The following is a 20,438-nucleotide window of genomic DNA, read 5'->3' as shown; positions in this document are numbered from 1 at the left end:
TCACAAAGGTGATGGCTGTGGTGGCAGCTCATCTCAGGAGGTCGGGATTCCAGTTTTCCCCTATCTGGACGACTGGCTGCTCAAAGCGGAGTCGCTGGAGATGGTGCTTCATCATCTGCGAGTAACAGCTCAGCTGTTGTTCAACTTGGGTTTTTCAATAAATGTGCCCAAATCTCACCTGGTGCCCTCCCAGAGCAACCTGTTCATAGGAGCGGTACTGGATACTACTGTGTTTCGAGCTTTTCCACCTCCACAAAGGATTTTCGACCTTCAGGAAATGATTCCTTTGTTTCACAATGGAGCGGTTGTTCCAGTCTTGAAGTTCCTTTGCCTGCTAGGTCTGTTCGCTTCCTGCATTCTGTTGGTCAACCATGCACTCTGGCACATGAGGGCACTCCAGTGGTGCCTCCGCAGGCAGTGGCTTCAACACAACGGGGATCTCAGGGAGACGGTCAGGATCTCCAGAGACACTGCAGCGGACCTGACTTGGTGGAGCACGGAAGGCAACCTGTCACAAGGAAAGCCATTTCATCTTCCTCCATTGGTGGCAACGGTGATAACGAATGCCTCCACCCTAGGGTGGGGTGCTCATCTGGAGGACCTGGAGGTCAAGGGTCTTTGGTCTCCAGAGGAAAGATTGCTTCATAACAATCTTTTAGAGTTGCGAGCAGTACATTTGGCACTCAAGGCCTCAGTTCAGGTCCTGACGGACAACACTACTGTGATGTGGTACATCAACAAGCAGGGAGGAGTAGGGTCGTATCGTCTCTGCAGAGAGGCTCTACGTCTCTGGTCCTGGGCCTAGGACTACCAGATGTGTGATAGCAAATCATCTGGCAAGGGTGTTTAACATGTGTGCGGATACTCTGTCCGCGGTTCTCGGCCGATCACGAGTGGAGGCTTTATCCGCAGGTTGTTCATCACATCTTCCAGATGTGGGGAACTCCTCGGTGTACCTGTTTGCCACTCTCGAGAACGCGCACTGCCTGTCATTCTGCACTCTCCAGTTTCCAATGCAGGGAGCTATTGGGGACGCTTTTTAGTTAGATTGGGGCTCATAGCTTCTGTATGCGTTTTCCCCCCCATACCGTTGATTCCTCGAGTTCTGATGAAGATTCGCCAAGACCGGGCCCAAGTTATATTGATTGCCCTGGATTGGCCAAGAACGGTGTGGTACACAGATCTACTTCACCTCTCATCGCAACCTCCTCTCCGTCATCCTCTAAGGGTAGACCTCCTCTCGCAGTCGCAGGGGCAGGTTTTACACTCCCATCTCCAGAGCCTGCACCTTCATGCCTGGAGATTGAACGGGGCAACCTGAATTCTTTCTCTCTCCCGCCGAATGTGGTGGATGTTATTTTATTGTCCAGGCGACACTCCACTAAGTCTATTTAATCCTCCAGGTGGTCTAGATTTGTCAAACGATGTGGAGAGAAGTCCATTGATCCATTAAAGGCCCACTTGTCAGATACTCTTCAGTTTTAGCTGTTCTTGGCTTAGCAGGGTTGTGCTGTGGCCACTGTTAAGGGCTATTTGTCGGCCTTATCCGTGTTTCTTTGTTTGCCGGATCAGCCGTCTTTGTTTAAATCTCCCATTGTTTTAAGATTTATTAAGGGCCTTACCAATAGGTTCCCGCCTACTCCCTTCATTATGCCTCAATGGGATTTAAATCTTGTTATGACTTTCTTGATGGGTTCTCCGTTTGAACCTTTACATAGTTGTCCTTTGAGACTTCTGTCTTTCAAAACGGTCTTTCTTGTGGCTATTACCTCAGTCAGGAGTGTAATTGAGCTTCAGGCTCTAAGTTCAAAACCCGAGTTTTTGTCCATTCATGCTGAAAGGATGGTCCTCAGGACCAGAGCTGCTTTTCTGCCTAAGGTGGATACTCCCTTCCATCTAGGGCAGTCCATTACTCTTCCTGTATTCTATCCTCCCCCCTCACCCTTCCAAGGAGGAGGAGGAGAGACTTCACCGTCTGGATCCTAAAAGAGCGGTTAGCTTTTATTTGGATAGGACTAAAGGCTTGCGATTGGACGATCAGCTCTTTGTGGGCTACGTTGAACGCATGAGGGGCAAGGCTGTGCACAAGAGCACTCTATCCAGATTGATCATCTTGTGCATCAAGATCTTCTACACCCTGGCTGGTAAGGAGCCGCCGGAAGGTATTGGAGCTCATTCCACCAGAGCCAAGTGATCCACTTCTGCTTTGGCCAAAGGTGTTCCTGTAGTGGACATTTGTAAGGCTGCAACTTGGGCTTCCCTCCACACTTTCGCAAAGCATTATTGCTTGGATTCCGAAATGAGGAGGGACTGCCTCTTTGCGCGCTCTGTCCTGCAGGATCTTTTGGTATAAACGGGTGGATACCCTCCTCCGGGAGTGGGACTGCTGTGGGATTCTATTCAAAAGATGAGGAATCCACAGGCAGATGTATCCATCAGAAGAACAAGTTACTTTCCTACGGTAACACTTTTTCTGGTGGATACAGTATCTGCCTGTGGATTCCTCACTGACCCACCCTCCTCCCCGATGTCCACCCTTGTATACCTTAAAAGTGGCATTGTTTAACATGTTTGTTTTGCATTGTCTCTTCTATCTGCCTTTATTGGGTTTATAGGAAATGCTTTTATTCTTTGGTTTGCCTTCTTAATTTTACACTGTGTGTATTTGTATGAATATTGTGTACTGTGTATACTTTGAATCTGTTGTCGGTCCATCCGTTCGCCTCGGACACACGGAAAAAATGGGTGGTTACTGACATCATCACGCTGATGAGATCCTCTTATGGCTCCGGTGACGTCATGCGGAGTCGCGAGCGGAGCCATGGCATTGTGACCACCTCGACGGTGAGGAGAGCTAGGAAAAAGGTTTCTGCAGAATGCTGGTGCAGGGAGATATTCAAAAGGTGAGGAATCCACAGACAGATACTGTATCCATTAGAAAAAGCATTACAGAAGGTAAGTAACTTGTTCGTTTTACTCAGACATGTATAATGGAGAACCTGAAAAAGATAGAAGAATTAGGGATTACTTGGCCCACATCCAAACATATTCCTTCCCAGGAATGGATAAATTGATAAACCAGGTGATGCAATGGAGGTAAAGGTAGAGATTTGCTAACTACAAAACTGAGAAACCTTCTGGGCCCAGAGAGGATCACTATTATATTTTATAAAACATTTGAAAGTCGATTTGTTTGAGAACTCCCAACCCAAGGAAAAACGCTCTCCTTGTGGAAAGCTAATATTGCCTTGATTCCCAACCTGGGGAAAGATGAGTCCGAGTTCTCAGCCTACAAGATCATAGAGTTGATTGCACTTAACACAAAGATTGAGAAGGCGCATTTAAAATATGTTCTGGCATTCTTGATGGCACTTCATGCTGAGAAAATATTTGATAGGTGAGTGGGAACTTTATAGCAGCTACTCTGAGAAAACTTTAGTTTGGGTCATGAATAAAGTTGCATATCGTGGCAAAATGATCACACGTGAGATGGAGATAAAAGTTGACGGCCCTAAATAAGAAACGGTATTTTTGCAGGGAGATAGATAGCAGGGTTCTCCCTTATTACCAATCCTATTTACCCTGTCCTTTCAAACTCTGGCAGTAAAATCAGAAGCAACCCCTGCCATACAGGCACAGGTGTTGTTTGTCAATGGTTTATAGATAGGAGAACAACACAGATTAGCATTAGTGTTGGTCTGTCTGTCGCCTATTTTGCAACCGCTGGTTGTTGAACATGTTACTGCATTGCGTCTCCTGTTGATAACATAAGGGTATTTTATTATTGTTTTGAATGGCAGTAGAGGCAGACTGTTGGCTGAAAGTCATTGGGGGATGTAATGGTGAACCTGTTTGACAGGTTTGGTTGCGGCCATTGGGTTGAGAGACCTTTGGGGGAGTTAACACTTGGATGCTACTCAATTCTCCTATTATCCAGGGGCACGTGACCCTTATTCCAGGCTGGACCATTTTGTTTTTGCAATACTCAGCACTACAGATAGGTTTAAAGAAAGACCACTGCACATAGGCTTAAGGAGACCCTTTTTGAAAGGGAAGAATATATCAAATCACTGCGTCACATACATAGCTGTCTAGACAGAGGGATTGAGGGTAGGCGCACATAATTTGAGAAACAAAGTCTTGGCTGGATTTGTGGAGGTCAGTCGCTGTTATAGCCAGGAAAATACTGGTTTGGTCAGTTAATATTGTGGACCATATGAATCACATCTGTCCCTTTGTTTACCAGCCTTATAAATCAGGGCAATCATGGAATGTCTTTATTCATCACTCTGTCCTTAAAAATGTCATGGAGTGCTTCTGTAAGGTTTTGTAGTTCAATGGAGAAACCATTTGTGCCTGGGGACTTACCAGACTTAAAGTGAAAAAGTGCCACCCTCAATTCATCCTCTGCTACATCTAAACCTAACAATCTCCAATCCAGTTCACTCAGTATTGCATTGGGAGGTCCGCCTTAAAGTCACACAATTCACTCCGAGGCAAAGTACATCTGTGACCATAGCAGTTCATATACCATATATTAGTCTGCAAATACCTTGCCCTTTCAGTGTCATCTCACTTCTGAAAAATCCATCAACCATTGTTTGTGGATGGCCAGTGTGAAATCGGGAAACAAAAGTATTCTTGTGTTCTCATAGTGGGTGGGGCCTGGTCGACTGGCCTCCAGGAGAATTGCATCTATATCATAGTAGTTGCGGAGGCAGGCGATTGAAGGGCCCTGAGGGTCCCCTGGCGAAGCCAGGATCAGCATGCTGTGTGCCTTTTCCACCAAGAAGAACACTGATATGCCCTTAGGCTTGAGAAGTCTTGAACCGTTTTTTAATAAAGAGGTCCATGTGAGACTTCTATGCCTGTTCTGGCCTATAAATCACTCGTTATTACTCCTAGAGTGCCTCTCTCTATCTTAAATATGCTGCAGGCTCAGTGTGTCACTCATCACTCTGTTCTTAAACGGTTTGATTTCGGCAGACACATCAGCTAAGCCAGTTGTGGTCATTTTCACTCATTAATATTTTCTATTGGTAGAAGAATAATCTCAATATTGATAAAGTCAATTGTTTGTTCCAATACCATCCCTATGGTCATCACAGCCTGAAATACATCTCAAAGAGAGTTCGTTCTCTGCCACTGCCTGGGATGGCAGTGTGGCCCTCATCCATCCAGTATCCCACGCATCCACTACTGGTTCTTTAAGCTGCCCGTCACCCTCTTTTCTCATAAACGCATGGTTTTAAAGCTTTTTCAATGTTGACTGTTCCCTGGTAATCTGGTACAGTGCTCTGCTCACAGCATGTCTCATCTGTATCATTGCAATACAATTCTGCTGAACTGTCCTTCACTCTTGTGCCTCTCTACACGCAGCGCAGTGTCTCTGTAGTTCCATCGTTCATGTGAAGACCAGTCACAAGGGTATCCAACTTCATCCCGATTCACCGTTATGGGACCGGCCTAAGTCTTGCATCTGTGTTGGAAAAGCAGTCAATGACTAGCCTCTTCTTCCACTCAGGATTATTTGCACACTCCACCACGTAAACCATACACCCACAAGAAACAGGCCAGCATGGTAGCTCCTAGATGTGACAGGCAATTCAATATTGAAATTTGTATTTGACTGTTTGTTTCTTTTGGACTAATATATATTATTTACAGACTCATTTTGTTAACTTTGTTTGTGACCTCAGTTGCAGTTCAGCCTGGAGATCAACTCCTTTGTCCAGAAAGGAAAAAGAACAGTTCTTCAAAGGAAATTAATGAAGATGACGTTGATGCAAATGCACACAGTAAGTGAATAGCAATCAGAATGCTAAAAACAAATTAATTTCATAATATGGCGCTCGAAGACGGTGATTCTGTTGGATGGATGTTTCAGTGATTTAACATCCTTCAAAAGGTTGTTTTATGAGTATTGTGTTCCTGTGTATTTGTGGAATTTACATTTTCTGAAAACTTTTTAAGGATCCAGACCTGCCAAATATAGTTAATAAGCAATTGCTGTCCTTAATACATAGTGCTTTCTTGATGTATGTTGTATGCCACATGTGCACTGCAACCTTAGTACAGTTTCCCGCTCCAACAGACACAGGAATTTGATTTTGTCATAGGCCTTGACGTTTTCTACAGTTTCATCCTAAGATTAGCTTGAAGGGTTGTGATGACTTGACCCTAAATTCCATATAAATATCGCAAAGAATTGTTGGTGGTGGTATTGGTGGTGGTGGTACTGGTGGTGGTGGTATTGGTAGTAGTATTGGTGGTGGTATTGGTGGGGATGGTGGTATTGGTTGTGGTATTGATATTGGCATTGGTGGTGGTATTGATATTGGCATTGGTATTGGATTGGTGGTGGTGGTATTGGTGGCGGTATAGGTGGTTGTGGTATTGGTGGTCGTATTGCTGGTGGTGGTGGTATTGGCGGTGATGGTGGTATTGGCGGTGGTGGAATTGGTAGTGGTACTGGTAGTGGTGGTATTGGTGGTTTTGGTGAAGGTGGTATTATTGGTGGTGATGGTGGTGGTATTGGAATTGGTGGCATTGGCATTGGTGGTGGTGGTATTGGTGGTGTTGGTATTGGTGATCTTAGTATTGGTGGTGGTGGTATTGGTGGTGGTAGTATTGGTGGTGGTGGTATTGGTGGTAGTATTGGTAGTGGTGGTGGTATTGGTGGCGGTATTGTTGGTGGTATTGGTGGTGGTCAAATTAGTGGTGATGGTAGTATTGGTGGTAATGGTATTGGTTGTGATGGTATTGGTGGTGGTGGTGGTGGTGGTGGTGTTGGTAGTGGTGGTGGTGGTGGTATAGATGGTGGTATTGGTGGTGGTAGTATTGGTGGTGGTGGTGTTAATAAAACAGGCTTTTGAAAATAACCCGTCAGGTGGCTTTAGTACAGATGCCATGTAACATGTGGTCAGCTTCAGCCCATTAACACCGAATTATGTGCTACCTGGAATTCACATGGGTTAATTGGCTAATCATTTCTAAATCTATTTTATTTGAGGGGTTGAAATAGACACAAAATAATGCCGGGTTAAAGTCATTGAAATCAGGCGCCCGTGTTACGGAAGCGGCCGTGCTGCTTAAAAAAACACCAGCGGTTTCAGCTGAAGCAGCGCATGTCCGGCCTGCAGTAAGAGAAACTCAATAAAGTAAATGGTGCTTACAGACTAAATAACAGGTCCTGTGTAACAACTGAAGTAAAGGGGTCAGTCGCCATGGGAGGGTACAAATGAAGACAAGGCAGTACTAGGGAGGAACTAACAAGCCTATTAACGAATCCGAAGGCAGCATTTACTAAAGACAATGACACAAGCCAATGACGGATATATGGGAGAAGAATGGGCACGGCTTCTCTCCTATACTCTACTACAGCAGTCTCGCAGAGCGAGCAGCGCATGCACGCTGCTGCTAGGCTCAACCTTAAAAAAGGTAGAAAGAAGACTAGATCTAAACATGCTTTCCGAGTTAACATTGGCATTAAATATAAGGAGGTTATAAAAACGTCCTTAAGAATATAATTTTCTTTGGGAATAGGCTTTTGATGAGCTTTGATATTTGCTGCAGAGCTTTTATAAAATTCAAGATATTTTCTGCACTTTATGTAGAAAATCTCTATCGTACATCCACCTCCAGAGGTGAGTGTTATTTAATTATTCGAAGCTTGTTAAATATATCATGATTCTGCATGGTCAACAGGCCTTACTGAAAAATGACTAATAAGGGGACTTGGTCGGACGCCGAAGGTAGCAGACGCCTTGTCACTGTGCTCCGTACCCAGGTGAGGGGGGGGGATACCCAGCAATCTTGTATGCAGGAGTGACGGAATGGAGATGAATGACCCGCAGTATGTTTATTCATAGCCACTGCTTCACAAGCCTGGCATAGCAGCCCTTTGATGCCGGAGGAAATGAACAGATGTGACCTACAGTCTGCACAGCACCTCAAGATGGTGACAAGAGCAGTCAGCAACGAGGCCAGCAGCCATCAAGCCTTTTAAGATGCCAATAGCAAGAACTAGCAGAGCACGGATGCATGCTTAGAACCTCCAACTGAGTGTGCTGCATTGCTGACACTTTAGTCTGGGACCCAGTGGTCCCAAGGACTGGTGCTTGCATGGGAAGGCAGCTCTGAACCTCTGGGGGCAGGGGTCTAATAATGGCACATCAACGCTGTGTGAGTGAAGAGGTTATTCCATCTGGAGCACTGCATTGTCAAAGTGGGGGGATATATTAAAGTGAATGGCCCAAGAGACATGCAAAGTTCTTACACATCCTAGCACACAGCAGAGCTAGCGATCCGTGAACCTGCCACATGGCTTAGTGGGCCAAAGACTGGGTCTCATTTCAACATTAGTACATTATAAACTTAGCCTTAAAGAGCTTGGAAGTTAGCCCCCCTATCTGGGAGCTGTGTCGTACCTGAGTGCGAGTGCGATCCACCCTGAGTACACTTAACTATACTACCAACCTACCTGCCCCCACACCCCGAGGCAAAGCACAAACATTCCACGGCTGCGATGTACTAGATCCCTGCTGTGAAACTTCCACCTCCTTTTCTGGAAAGCCCGGTGAAACACCGTATCTGCATATAGATGGTTAGGTACCTCCCCCGACATCAGAGTGACTCTGAAACTCTGCAGTGTACCGGCCTATCTCGCCATAGCCACTCGTCTGCCCAGGAGGCCCCAGTCTGCACTGATCTCTTGCATGTTAGGTGTTCAGAGCTGATTATAAGATATACTTGTCTCTATGGATCCTCTGTCTCTTGAGAAGATAGTGGGAGCCTCAGGTGCCCTTAGGACATCTGACAGAGATTTGTCACTGCAATATCCTTGATGTCAGGTTTGTTCTCTGCTCACTGAGACCAGGCCAGGATCAGTGTAGGTTATTCCTAGGAGGGTGAGGGCTTCTTCCAGCTAGATCAGGGGGCATGGAGTAGCATTCCAAGGAAGTAGGTCTGGAACATGCGACTCCATCGATAATATTGTCGCCATCTTCGGCATTCAACCACGCCCCTACTGAGAGTGTAGCAAAATAAAGTATAAATGCATATGTTTGCCGTTGAATCATGATTAAGTGGTTTAAGTCATCCTTGGCTAGATGCACCTGGTACCATTATATTGAGTGCCAAATCTTCTCCCTTGAAACTAGTGATGATAGTCATTTTCAGAATGCAATGTCTTTGTAGTGAAATGGTTCTGAACCTCTTAAAGTGAGAATTGTGGTCATTATTTTTCCTCCTACCATAGAGAAGGTTTACTTTTGTATCAGTTTTGGGGCTCTTTGATATTCTGTTTCTCTGCTATCATGCATCCTTTCCAGTGATACGTAAAATAAAATGCTAGTTCAGGAATAGTATTTCAATATTTTATCATCATGAGGGTATTGTGGAGGTTAAGTCTGTAAGTAGAATTGCATGGAATGACCCCCACAAATTGCTCGTTAACAAGGATAAAGTTGTCTCACGAAGGTTAAAATAGTATAATTCACAGCCTTTCTCTGAAGATAAGGTGTGCAGCAGCAAGTGTTTGTCAAACACCATGAATTGTGAAGCAGCATCTTCATTTTGACATGCATAGTGTTATGGGTTTTGAAGTACACTATTTGAAAGAGATTATTGATTATAGATTCCTTACTTTAGAATTACCCCCGGGCGTCAGACTGAATCTGGAAAAAAAATTCTCAGCAGTACCCCTGTGTGTCGGTAGGTGGAGTCTGTCGACTCCGCGTTCGTCATCGGCGTCGTGATCGCCGGGATGACTTCGGGGTATCAACTTAGATGCCGTCCCTGCGTGCTGACTTCAGTTCTTTCTTTTTCCGTGCCAGCCAGCGCAGGTCCAGAGAGAACGGTACCCGTAGTCACTTTTTGACTAACTCTTTTTCGACGTTTTGTCGACATCTTTTTTGTCGTTCAACTCGTGGTGCATGGAGGGCTGTACCATCGACGAACCGGCTTCAAATCTTGTGGCTCCTGTCACAAGTTGATGTTGGTTATAGACCCGCACCTTGTGTGCCTTTGGTGCCTGGAGCGCGACCACCACCCAAAGTCGTGCTCCGACTGTCGGGCCATGAACCCGAAGTCTTTGTGGGAGCGTTCCCAAAAGCTTCTGGAGGCTCGGCAGTCAGCTCTATGCCGTTTGAGGTCCCGATCGAGAGGGAGGTCCTGGGACCGGTCGCGGAGTCACCACCACCACTCTTCTGCAAAGTCTTCGTCTTTAGGTAATGCGAAGCACAAGAAGAAGGGGAAGAATCACAGTCTCTCTTCGCCATCTCCCTGTCCGTCGGCCGATGCGACGCGGGATGCAGAAGGTCGTCGTCCTTTGGCTCCGCCTGCGGAGTCTGTTGGGTCGGCTCCTAGCTTCCCTCCCTTTCCCGGATCCAGAGCGACCCCTGCCCAACTTCGTGGGTTCTACGAAGCCCTCCATTCCATTTTTGGGCAGGCCACCTCTACCGGCGCGCCTTCAGGCCCCGCGGACTCAGCTGAGAGTTCTAAGCCTATGATGCCGGCGGCCCCGGCTCTGCTGGGCCCCCAGGAATCCAGGCCTGGATTCGGATCGGTGCTGGTCGACCTCACTACACCTCCCCCAAGACCGCTTCCACTGACGACACCTCTGCCACCTCCGACGCTGTTGTGTCCCTGGCCGGGGTCGACCTCAGTCCAACCCTCGACATGGACACGGAGCTGGACTGGCATCGACCGGTAATTTGTACCCCTGTTCCATCCTGGCGTTCCCTATCACCCTGAGTGTCAGCCAGAAGAGGGTGAGGAGGACTGTGAGGGGTCTGTTGACTCTCTGGCAGACCAACTGGATGAGCCAGACTGGAGAGAGGAACTGGGTGAGGCCAGTGGTCTGGATACGTCCCCAGACCTTGGCATGCTTTCTCCCCCTACCGTGGCTATGGAGGAGGGGGCTTCCTACGCTGTGGTGTTGCGTAGGGTGACTGAGGCCTTGGATCTTCTACGGTGTCGGTCAGTGCCAACCTCCTGACTGAAGTGCTTCAACCGGCAGCAGCCTCTAGGGAGGCCCTCACTGACATCTGGGCACTTGGTCCAAGCTCAGCACAGGTGCTCCTGTGAATAGGATGATTGCCCGACGCCACAGCCCGGCTCCAGGAGACCCCACTTTCCTCTCCCAACACTCTACCTCTGAGAGCTTGGTCGTCCAGGCCTTGACGTCCCAAGGGGCTTTCCCTACTGCTCCTCCAGATAGGGAATCCAAAAAGCTGGATCATCTTGGGAAGAAAATGTTTTCTTCCGCCAGCTCAGGACTGCGGTCGGTGAACACCGCATGTCTCTTGGGCCGTTACACCTACTCCGACACGGTTGCACAGGTGCTGCCACAGTGCCCGGAGGAGGCCCGGGCCATACTCTCCCATGCAGTTGCGGAAGGAAGAGACGCAGCAAAGTTCGCCATACGTTGTGGGCTGGACACCGCCGACTCGCTAGGCAAGACGATTTCAACGTCAGTAGTCTGGATGAGGTCCACCGGCTTCTCGGGTGATGTTCAATCAACACTTTTGGACATGCCCTTTGATGGCCGTTGCTTGTTTGGCGACAAATCGCTTGAGCGTTTTAAGGATTCTAGGGCTACGGCCAGATCCTTGGGCCTCACTACCACCTCTCGCCCCGCTCATTCTGCTTTTTACCCCTCTTGTGGCTACGGAAGGGGTGCCCCACCACGTTCCACCCAGAGCCACTGGACTGCGCATCCAGCCCAGCCTCTGTGTGGCTGGGGACGTGGGACTCAGTGCCGTGGGTCTGGGTGCCGCAGGCGGGCCAGTCCACCAGTGCCCCCTCTGCTGCAGCCTCCAAACCCTACTATTACGACTTTTCAGGACCACCAGTTACCAGTGTGTGGCAGGATCCGCCATCACCTCCCCCAGGCAAACCATCCTGTCAGACTGGTGGGTTTTGCAGATAGTCCGGATGGGCTACTCCCTCCCCTTCAAGACTACCCCTTCAGCCATGCCACCTACGCTCCATCACATGTCGGAGGATCACTTGGCCCTTCTCTGCCAGAAGGTTACGGCTATCTTGGCCAAGGGAGCTATCGAGCGAGTACCTGGCCCAGAAGCAGGTTTTGGTTGTTACTCCCACTACTTTCTGGTCCCCAAGAAGGACAAATTCCTGCGTCCTATGTTGAATCTCAGGGACGTCAAAATGTTGACGTTGGCTCAGGTCCTGTCTGCCCTCGACCTTGGAGACTGGATGGTAGCGTTAAACTTGCAGGATGCCTTTATCCACATCCCTGTCATTCCCGCCCATAGGCGTTACCTACGGTAGGCCGCGAGCATTTTCAGTTTACAGTGCTCCCATTTGGCCTTACCAGCACCCCTCGGTTGTTCACAAAGTTAATGGTGATGGTCACAGCTCATCTGCGCAGATCAGGGGTTCCAGTCTTCCCCTATCTGAAAGAGACACGTTAGTGATAGATTCCTTACCTTAGAATAATCCCTAGGCGTCAGACTGGATCTGGAAAGTTTTCTGCTTAGCAGTAACCCTGCATGCCAGTAGGTGGCGTCGTGCGGCTCCGCATCCGTCAGTGGCGTCGTACGCGCCGGAATGACGTCATGGAGACTACTCAGGCGCCACGCATGCGCGCTGACGTCAGTTCTTTCTTTTTCCGTGCCGCAAGCGCAGATCCGGATTGAGCACGTACCTCAGTAATTTTTTGACCACTTTTTGGAGACTTTTTGTCTTCTTCTCTTGTCTCCTGGGCACGTAGGGATGCCCGGCTTTAAGTCTTGTGGGTCGTGCCACCGTAATATGTCGGTGGCAGACCCCCATGATGTCTGCCTCTACTGCCAGGAGAACGACCACGACTCCCGGGATTGTCGGGACTGCCGTGCCATGGCCCCGAAGGCATTACGAGATTGGCGCCGGAAGTTGCTGGAGGTCCAGCACTCCTCTCCCCGCCGCTCCGAGTCTAGGGGCCGTTCGCGGGACCGCTCGCGGGACCGGAGCCTCGGACTCTAAGTCTTCACCTTCAGATTCCGGTAAGCGACGCCATAAGAAGACGTCGAAGAAGCGTGTTCGCTCTCCGACGTCCCCCCCGTCGCTCCCCGGAGGCGGACGAGGGGGACAGGGGCTCCACCCCTGTGGCTTCTCTGGAGCCTGGGAGCCCTGCGGCCTACCCGCTATACCCGGGTCCGTCGGTGACTCCCAAACAGAGGCAAGAGTTTCTTGCTGCCTTGGACCGCCTGTTTAGGCCCGTGCTCCCGCAGGTGCACCTGCGGACCCCGTGGCTGCGTGTCCAGATCCTGTTGACCCGGCGGCACCGCCTCCGGTGCCAGCCCAGGAGCCACTGGATCCAGCCCCGGCGCCACAAGGTGCAATGCCGCTGGCTCCGGCCCAGGCGCTGCCCTTGGCTCCGGCCCCGGCACCGCCCCTGGCTCTGCCATACTGGGTGCCGTTTATCCCACCCCTACCCCGGTTCTCGGACCATTTCGTTCCGACCTGGGATCCTCATTGGGATCTGGTTCTGGGTCGACCACTGCGGCCGGCTCCTTCTACCCTGGAGCCGGATGAGGACTGGGACGGCTCCGAGGACCCCCTTGCGTGGCAGTGTGACTCCGAGCAGGATTGGGTGGATGACCTTCAAGATGCGGGTGAACTTGATGTGTCTTCTGACGCAGGGTTTGCCTCGCCTCCGCCTACTATGGAGGAGGGCGCTTCCTACACTATGGTGCTGCGCCGAGCCGCGGAGACTCTCCATCTCGACCTCCCTACGGTGGCCCTTAAGACCAACCTCCTTACAGAGGTGCTCCAGACGCCGTCTACGTCGTAGGAGCTGCTGCTCCCTTTCAATGAGGCCCTTACCGAAGTCCTCTTGAGTACTTGGTTGCGGCTGGCCCCGGGGGCGCCGGTGGATAAGAACGTCGCTAGGCGTCATCGCCCGGCGCCTGGTGATCCCGCCTTCTTGATCATTCACCCCACGCCTGAGAGCCTGGTCATTCAGGCTTCGACATCGCAGAGTGCCTTTCCCTTGACTCCGCCGGATAAGGACTCTAAGAGGCTGGACCAATATGGCAAGAGGTTGTTCTCCTCAGCCAGTTTGGGGTTGAGGTCGGTTAATACCGCCTGCATATTGGCCGTTACGCCCACGCAGTGTGGGATTCGGTGGCGGAGGTTCTGCCTCAGTGCTCTGAGGAGGTCCAGGCTGTCCTTTCCCAAGCAGTTGCGGAGGGCAAGGATGCGGCGAAGTTTGGCATCAGGTGTGGTTTGGGCACCGCTGATTCGTTGGGCAGGGCGATTTCCACGACGGAGGCGTTGCGGCGCCACGCCTGGTTGCGTTCCACTGGCTTCTCACCCGATGTCCAGAGCTCGCTCATGAACATGCCCTTCGATGGATCCCACCTCTTTGGTGATAAGGCTGACAATGCCCTCGAGCGCTTTAAAGACTCTCGTGCCACGGCCAAGTCTTTGGGTCTTTACATGAAAAACCCTGCCACAACGGGGTTTCCTTCCTTTTGTGGCTAGGGCAGGGGTACCCAGGCGCGCTCTTCCAGCAAGCCTGTGCAGAACCAGCCTCAGCGAGGTATGGTAACCTGCGTGTGGGTCAGTCCACTTCCACCCCCGCTGCTCCGCCTCGAAACCTTCCTAATCCGAGCTTCAGGGGGCACCCCACGCTAGTGGGTGGCAGGGTTCACCCCTACCACTGGCGCGAGATCACGTCGGACAAGTGGGTGCTGCAGATTATCTGCCAAGGTTACTCGCTCCCCTTTCTGTCCTCCCCTCCAGCCATGCCGCCTCGCTACCACTGCATGTCGGGGGATCATTTGGCCCTTCTCCGTCAGGAAGTCTTGGTCCTCCTGGCCAAGGGGGCCATCGAGCACGTTCCTGGGCCAGAAGTTGGACGTGGTTGTTATTCCCACTACTTTCTGGTCCCCAAGAATGACAAGGGGGGCTTGCGCCCCATCTTGGACCTCCGGGACGTCAATCGCTTCCTCCGGAAGGAGAAGTTCAAGATGCTCACTCTGGCTCAGGTCCTGACTGCCCTAGACCCTGGAGACTGGATGGTAGCGTTGGACTTGTAGGACGCTTATTTTCACATCCTGTCCTGCCGGTCCACCGGTGTTACCTGCGGTTCATGGTGGTCCAGGAGCATTTTCAGTTTGCCGTGGTCCCCTTCGGCCTTTCCAGCGCACCTCGGGTGTTCACAAAAGGGATGGTGGTGGTCGCAGCTCATCTGCTCAGGTCCGGGGTGTCAGTCTTCCCCTACCTCGACGACTGGCTGTTGAGGGCGGGCTTGCCCCCGGCTGTCGTCTCCCACCTCCAGGCTACGGCCGAACTCCTGCATTTGCTGGGGTTCTCCATCAATGTGCCGAAGTCGCACCTGAGCCCCTCTCAGAAGCTCACTTTCATCGGGGCGGTTCTGGATTCAAGCTTGTTTCGGGTTTATCCTCCCAAGCAGCGAGTCCGGGATATTCAGGCCATGATTCCGATCTTTCAGCCTCTATCCCAGGTTTCGTTCAGGATGACCCTCCGGCTTCTGGGCCTGATGGCCTCCTGCATCCTGCTGGTGACGCATGCCAGATGGCATATGCAGGCTCTGCAGGGGGACCTGAAGTTCCAGTGGGCACAGCATCAGGGCGACCTGTCCGGTCACGTCCAGATCTCGGAGGGCGCTGCACGACATTTACAGTGGTGGCTCACGGACTGCGATTGGGTCACTGGCAGATCCCTCTCCCTTCCCCAACCAGAGCACACAGTGGTGACGGATGTGTCCCTCCTGGGATGGGGTGGCCACATGGGAGAGGCGGGGATCAGAGGCCTCTGGTCTCCGGTGGAGTCCCGGCTCCATTTCAACCTCCTGGAGCTGCGGGCGATCCGGCTTGCACTGAAGGCATTCCTTCCCTCTGTCCGGGGAAGTGTAGTGCAGGTGTTCACGGACAAAACCACCGCCATGTGGTATTGCAACAAACAGGGCGGGGTGGGGTCGTGGACCCTATGTCGGGAGGCTCTGCGCCTCTGGACATGGCTGGAACATCACAGCATTACCTTGGTGGGTCAACACCTGGCAGGTTCTCTGAACGCCAGGGCGGACGAAATCAGCCGCCGGTGCATGATGGATCACGAGTGACGTTGGCACTCGGACGTGGCGCAAGGTCTCTTTCAGCAGTGGGGAGAGCCTTGGTTAGATCTATTCGCCACCGAAGAGAACGCGCAATGTCATCAGTTCTGCGCGTTGGAATTTCCAAGGCAGCACTCACTCGGAGACACTTTTCTTTGCGAGTGGAGTTGCGGTCTGTTGTACGCCTTTCCATCTATACCACTTCTGCCCAGAGTGCTGAAGAAGATCAGGCGCGACCGGGCCCAAGTCATTCTTGTGGCTCCGGACTGGGCTCGAAGAGTATGGTATCCCGAGCTACTCAGTATGAGCATCGATCCACCGATCTGTCTGCCTCTGTCCAGTCTCCACCTCCATGCATGGAGATTGAGCGGCAACAGTTGACACCTTTCGATCTTCCTTCCGAAGTCTGTGATGTCATTCTGGCAGCCAGGCATCCCTCCACTAAAACGGTATACGCCTACCGATGGAACAGATTTGTGGCATGGTGCACAGCGAAAGCTGTAGACCCCCTTTCGGCTCCTCTTTCTGAGGTTCTTCTGTTTCTTCTGTCTTTGGCCCAGCAGGGTTCTGCTCTGGGCACTATTAAAGGTTATCTTTATGCCGTTTCCGCCTTCCTGAGGCTTCCTGATCAGCCTTCTCTTTTTAAGTCCCCGGTTGTTAACCGTTTCCTCAAAGGCATTACACACACGTTTCCTCCCGTGTCTTTCATAATGCCTCAGTGGGACTTGAATCTTGTCTTGACTTTTCTGATGTGTGCTCCCTTTGAGCCTCTTCATAACTGTCCTTTGCGTCTTCTTACTCTCAAGACTGCTTTTCTGGTTGCTATCACCTCTGCCAGAAGAGTGAGTGAGCTCCAGGCTCTTTCTTCCAAACCTCCTTTTCTTTCTGTTCATCCAGACAAGGTGGTTTTTAAGGACCCGTCCTTCTTTCTTGCCAAAGGTTGTTACGCCCTTTCACATCGGGCAGACCATCACTTTGCCCACCTTCTTTCCGCATCCTTCCAGGGAAGAGGAGCGGCTCCACCGTCTGGACCCAAAACGTGCGCTTGCTTTCTATCTGCAGCGCACACAACAGTTCCGGGTGAATGATCAACTCTTTGTTGTTTCCGTGGGCGCCAAGAAAGATCGGGCTGTGCACAAATGAACCATTTCCCGGTGGGTTGTTTTTGTGAATCAACGTATGTTACTCCTTGGCCAAGAAGGAGCCTCCTGTGGGGCTGAGTGCCCATTCGACCAGGGCAACTGCAGCCACTACTGCCTTGGGACGCGGTGTTCCCTTGCAGGACATTTGTCAGGCAGCTACGTGGGCCTCGCTGCACACGTTTACCAAGCACTACTGCCTTGACAGTCAGGTCCGGAGAGACGGCTTCTTTGGCCGTTCTGTGCTCCGTTAATTTCTGGTGTAATCTTGTTCGCAGACCCACCACCGGGGTTGGTATTTCTGGGGTATCTATTCTAAGGTAAGGAATCTATCACTAACGTGTCTCTTTCAGATGCACAAGTTACTACTTGTGTAACAATATATCTGTAAGAGACATTAGTTAGTGATAGATTCCTTACCGCCCCACCCATCCTCCCCGTTCTCCGAACTGATTTCTAGGGTTAAGGTCATCCCTTTAGGGCCCTAGTTTTATGCACCTATGGTAAGTGTCTTGCATGGTTCTGCGTTTCGGCACGGAAAGTCGTGTACAGAACTGACGTCAGCGCGCATGGGTGGCGCCTAAGTAGTCTCCGTGACGTCATTCCGGCACGTACGACGCCACTGACGGTCGCGGAGCCGCACAACGCCACCTACTAGCGCGCAGGGGTACTGCTAAGCAGATAACTTTCCGGATCCAGTCTGATGCCTGGGGATTTTTATAAGGTAAGGAATCTATCACTAACTAATGTCTCTTACAGATATATCGTTACACAAGTAGTAACTTGTGCATCTCGACAACTGGCTGTTGAAGGCGGGCTTGCACAACAATATCAAGGTGGGGGGAGAATGGACCACTTGTCCTGTGCACCAGGGTCTTTGGTTAACGTCGTTGGTCATCGTTAAAAAACCCTCATATACGTACACAGGCGTTTAGGCGGTATATCTTGATTCTCCGCCTTCGTGTATCGTCATAGCATGATCATTGGGCTTTTTTTTGTCCATATGCTAACGTCCCCATGGAGGAAGACCAACTGGTTGTGCAGTAGTGGTCAGAGATATTAAGACGAGGGTGTGCTCGTGCTCAGTGAATCGTGATAATTTAAAATTCCTAATGTCAAATCCCGTGTCCTTTATTCCTGAGATGTATGACAAAGGTGGTGAGTACAAATATCCACCCCCAGAATCCATGTGGTGAGCTAGAAATTGCTCCCCCATAACCCTTTTGGTCCTGACGAAAGCCTCTAGACCCTGCACGAGGCTGAAACATGTAGACCAGATCATTTCAGACTCTTACCAGTGCATTAAACCAATAATCAGGTTTATCTACATGCACGACCATTATTTTTTAGTTTCCCTCTGTCATACATCTCAGGAATAAAGGACACGGGATTTGACATTAGGAATTTTAAATTATCACGATTCACTGAGCACGAGCACACCCTCGTCTTAATATCTCTGACCACTACTGCACAACCAGTTGGTCTTCCTCCATGGGGAGGTTAGCATATGGACAAAAAAAAGCCCAATGATCATGCTATGACGATACACGAAGGCGGAGAATCAAGATATACCGCCTAAACGCCTGTGTACGTATATGAGGGTTTTTTAACGATGACCAACCACGTTAACCAAAGACCCTGGTGCACAGGACAAGTGGTCCATTCTCCCCCCACCTTGATATTGTTGTACTAACCATTGGAAGCTGAATGGATCACTGCTCTTTTTCCCTCCCCCCCCATTGATATATTGAAGGCGGGCTTGCCCCAGGCTGTTGTCTCCACCTCCAGACTACGGCAGACCTCCTGCATTCGCTGGGATTCACTATCAATGTGCCGAAGTCGCACCTGATTCTCTCTCAGAAGCTCTTTTTCATCGGAGGGGCTCTGAACACAGCGCAGTTTCGGGCTTATCCTCCCGAGCAGCGAGTCTGGGATATTTGGGCTATGATTCTGATGTTTCAGCCTCTATCCTGAGTTTCAGTGAGACTGACCCTGAGGCTGCTGGGCCTCATGGCCTCCTGCATCCTGCTGGTAGATCATGCCAGGTGGCATATGCGAGCTCTGCAGTGGTACCTGAAGTTTCAATGGGCACAGCTTCAGGGGAATCTTTCCGATTGCATCCAGATCTCGGAGGGCACTGCACTCCAATTGCAGTGGTGGCTAAGGAACCAGGATTGGGTCAACGGCAGATCCCTCTCCCTTACCTAACCAGTCTTCACAGTGGTGACAGATGCTTCACTTCTGTGATGGGGCGGCTACATGTGAGAGGCGGAGATCAGAGGCCTCTGGTCTCCGGTGGAGTCTGGGCTCCACATCAACTTTCTGGTGCTTCGGGCGATCCATCTTACACTAAAGGCATTCCTTCCCTCTGTCAAGGGGAGAGTAGTGCAGGTGTTCACAGACAACACCACCGCAATGGGGTACTGCAACAAACATGGCGGGGTGGGGTCGTGGACCCTATGGCAGGAGCCTCATCGCCTTTGGACATGGCTGAAACATTAGGGCATATCCCTGGTGGTTCAACACCTGGCAGGTTCTCTGAACGCCAGGGTGGACGAACCCAGTTGCCGGTGCATGAAACATCATGAGTGGCGTCTTCACTAGGAGGTGGTGCAAGGTCTCTTTCAGCAGTGGGGAGAGCCTGCGTTAGATCTGTTTGCCACCAAAGAGAACGCACAATATCAGCGATTCCGCGCGTTGGAATTTCCAAGGCGGCACTTGCTCGGTGACGCTTTTTGTCATAAATGGTGTCGCGGTCTTCTATGCGCCTTTCCGCCTATACCATTTCTGCCCAGAGTACTGAAGATCTTGTGCGACCGGGCTTAAGTCATTCTTGTGGTTCCGGATTGGGCACGAAGAGTCTGGTATCCCGAGCTCTTGAACATGGCTATCGATCCTCCGTTCAGACTGCCTCTTCGGGAGAATCTTCTGTCGCAGCAACAGGGAACAGTTCTCCACCCGAACCTGTCCAGCCTCCACCTCCTGGCGTGGAGATTGAGCGGCGACAGTTGACAGCTTTCGACCTTCCTCCCGAAGTCTGTAATGTCATCTTGGCAGCCAGGCGTCCCTCCACTAAAACGGTATACGCCTGCAGATGGAATAAATGTGTGGCATGGTGCACAGCAAAGGCTGTTGATCCCTTTTCTGCCCCCTCTTTCAGAGGTCCTCCTGTTCCTTTTTTCTTTGGACCAGCAGGACTCTGCTCTGGGCACCCT

At 50.7% G+C, this 20,438-nt stretch overlaps 1 protein-coding gene across 2 annotated transcripts in view; it reads left to right on the top strand.

The window, feature by feature from the left end:
- HTT (huntingtin) overlaps positions 1-20,438 on the top strand; it is a 2,065,683-nt gene that overhangs the window by 1,597,048 nt on the left and 448,197 nt on the right. For both annotated transcript variants that reach the window (XM_085642500.1, XM_085642499.1), the window contains one exon: positions 5,700-5,798. In XM_085642500.1, coding sequence (XP_085498626.1) covers positions 5,700-5,798 — 99 coding nt within the window. The remainder of the gene's footprint in view (positions 1-5,699; positions 5,799-20,438) is intronic.

The sequence above is a fragment of the Triturus cristatus genome, chromosome 2_2 (assembly GCF_964204655.1).
Source record: "Triturus cristatus chromosome 2_2, aTriCri1.1, whole genome shotgun sequence".
Taxonomy (NCBI): Eukaryota; Metazoa; Chordata; class Amphibia; order Caudata; family Salamandridae; genus Triturus; species Triturus cristatus.
The sequence above is the reverse complement of the archived record's forward strand: the minus strand, read 5'-3'. Positions and strand labels throughout refer to the sequence as shown.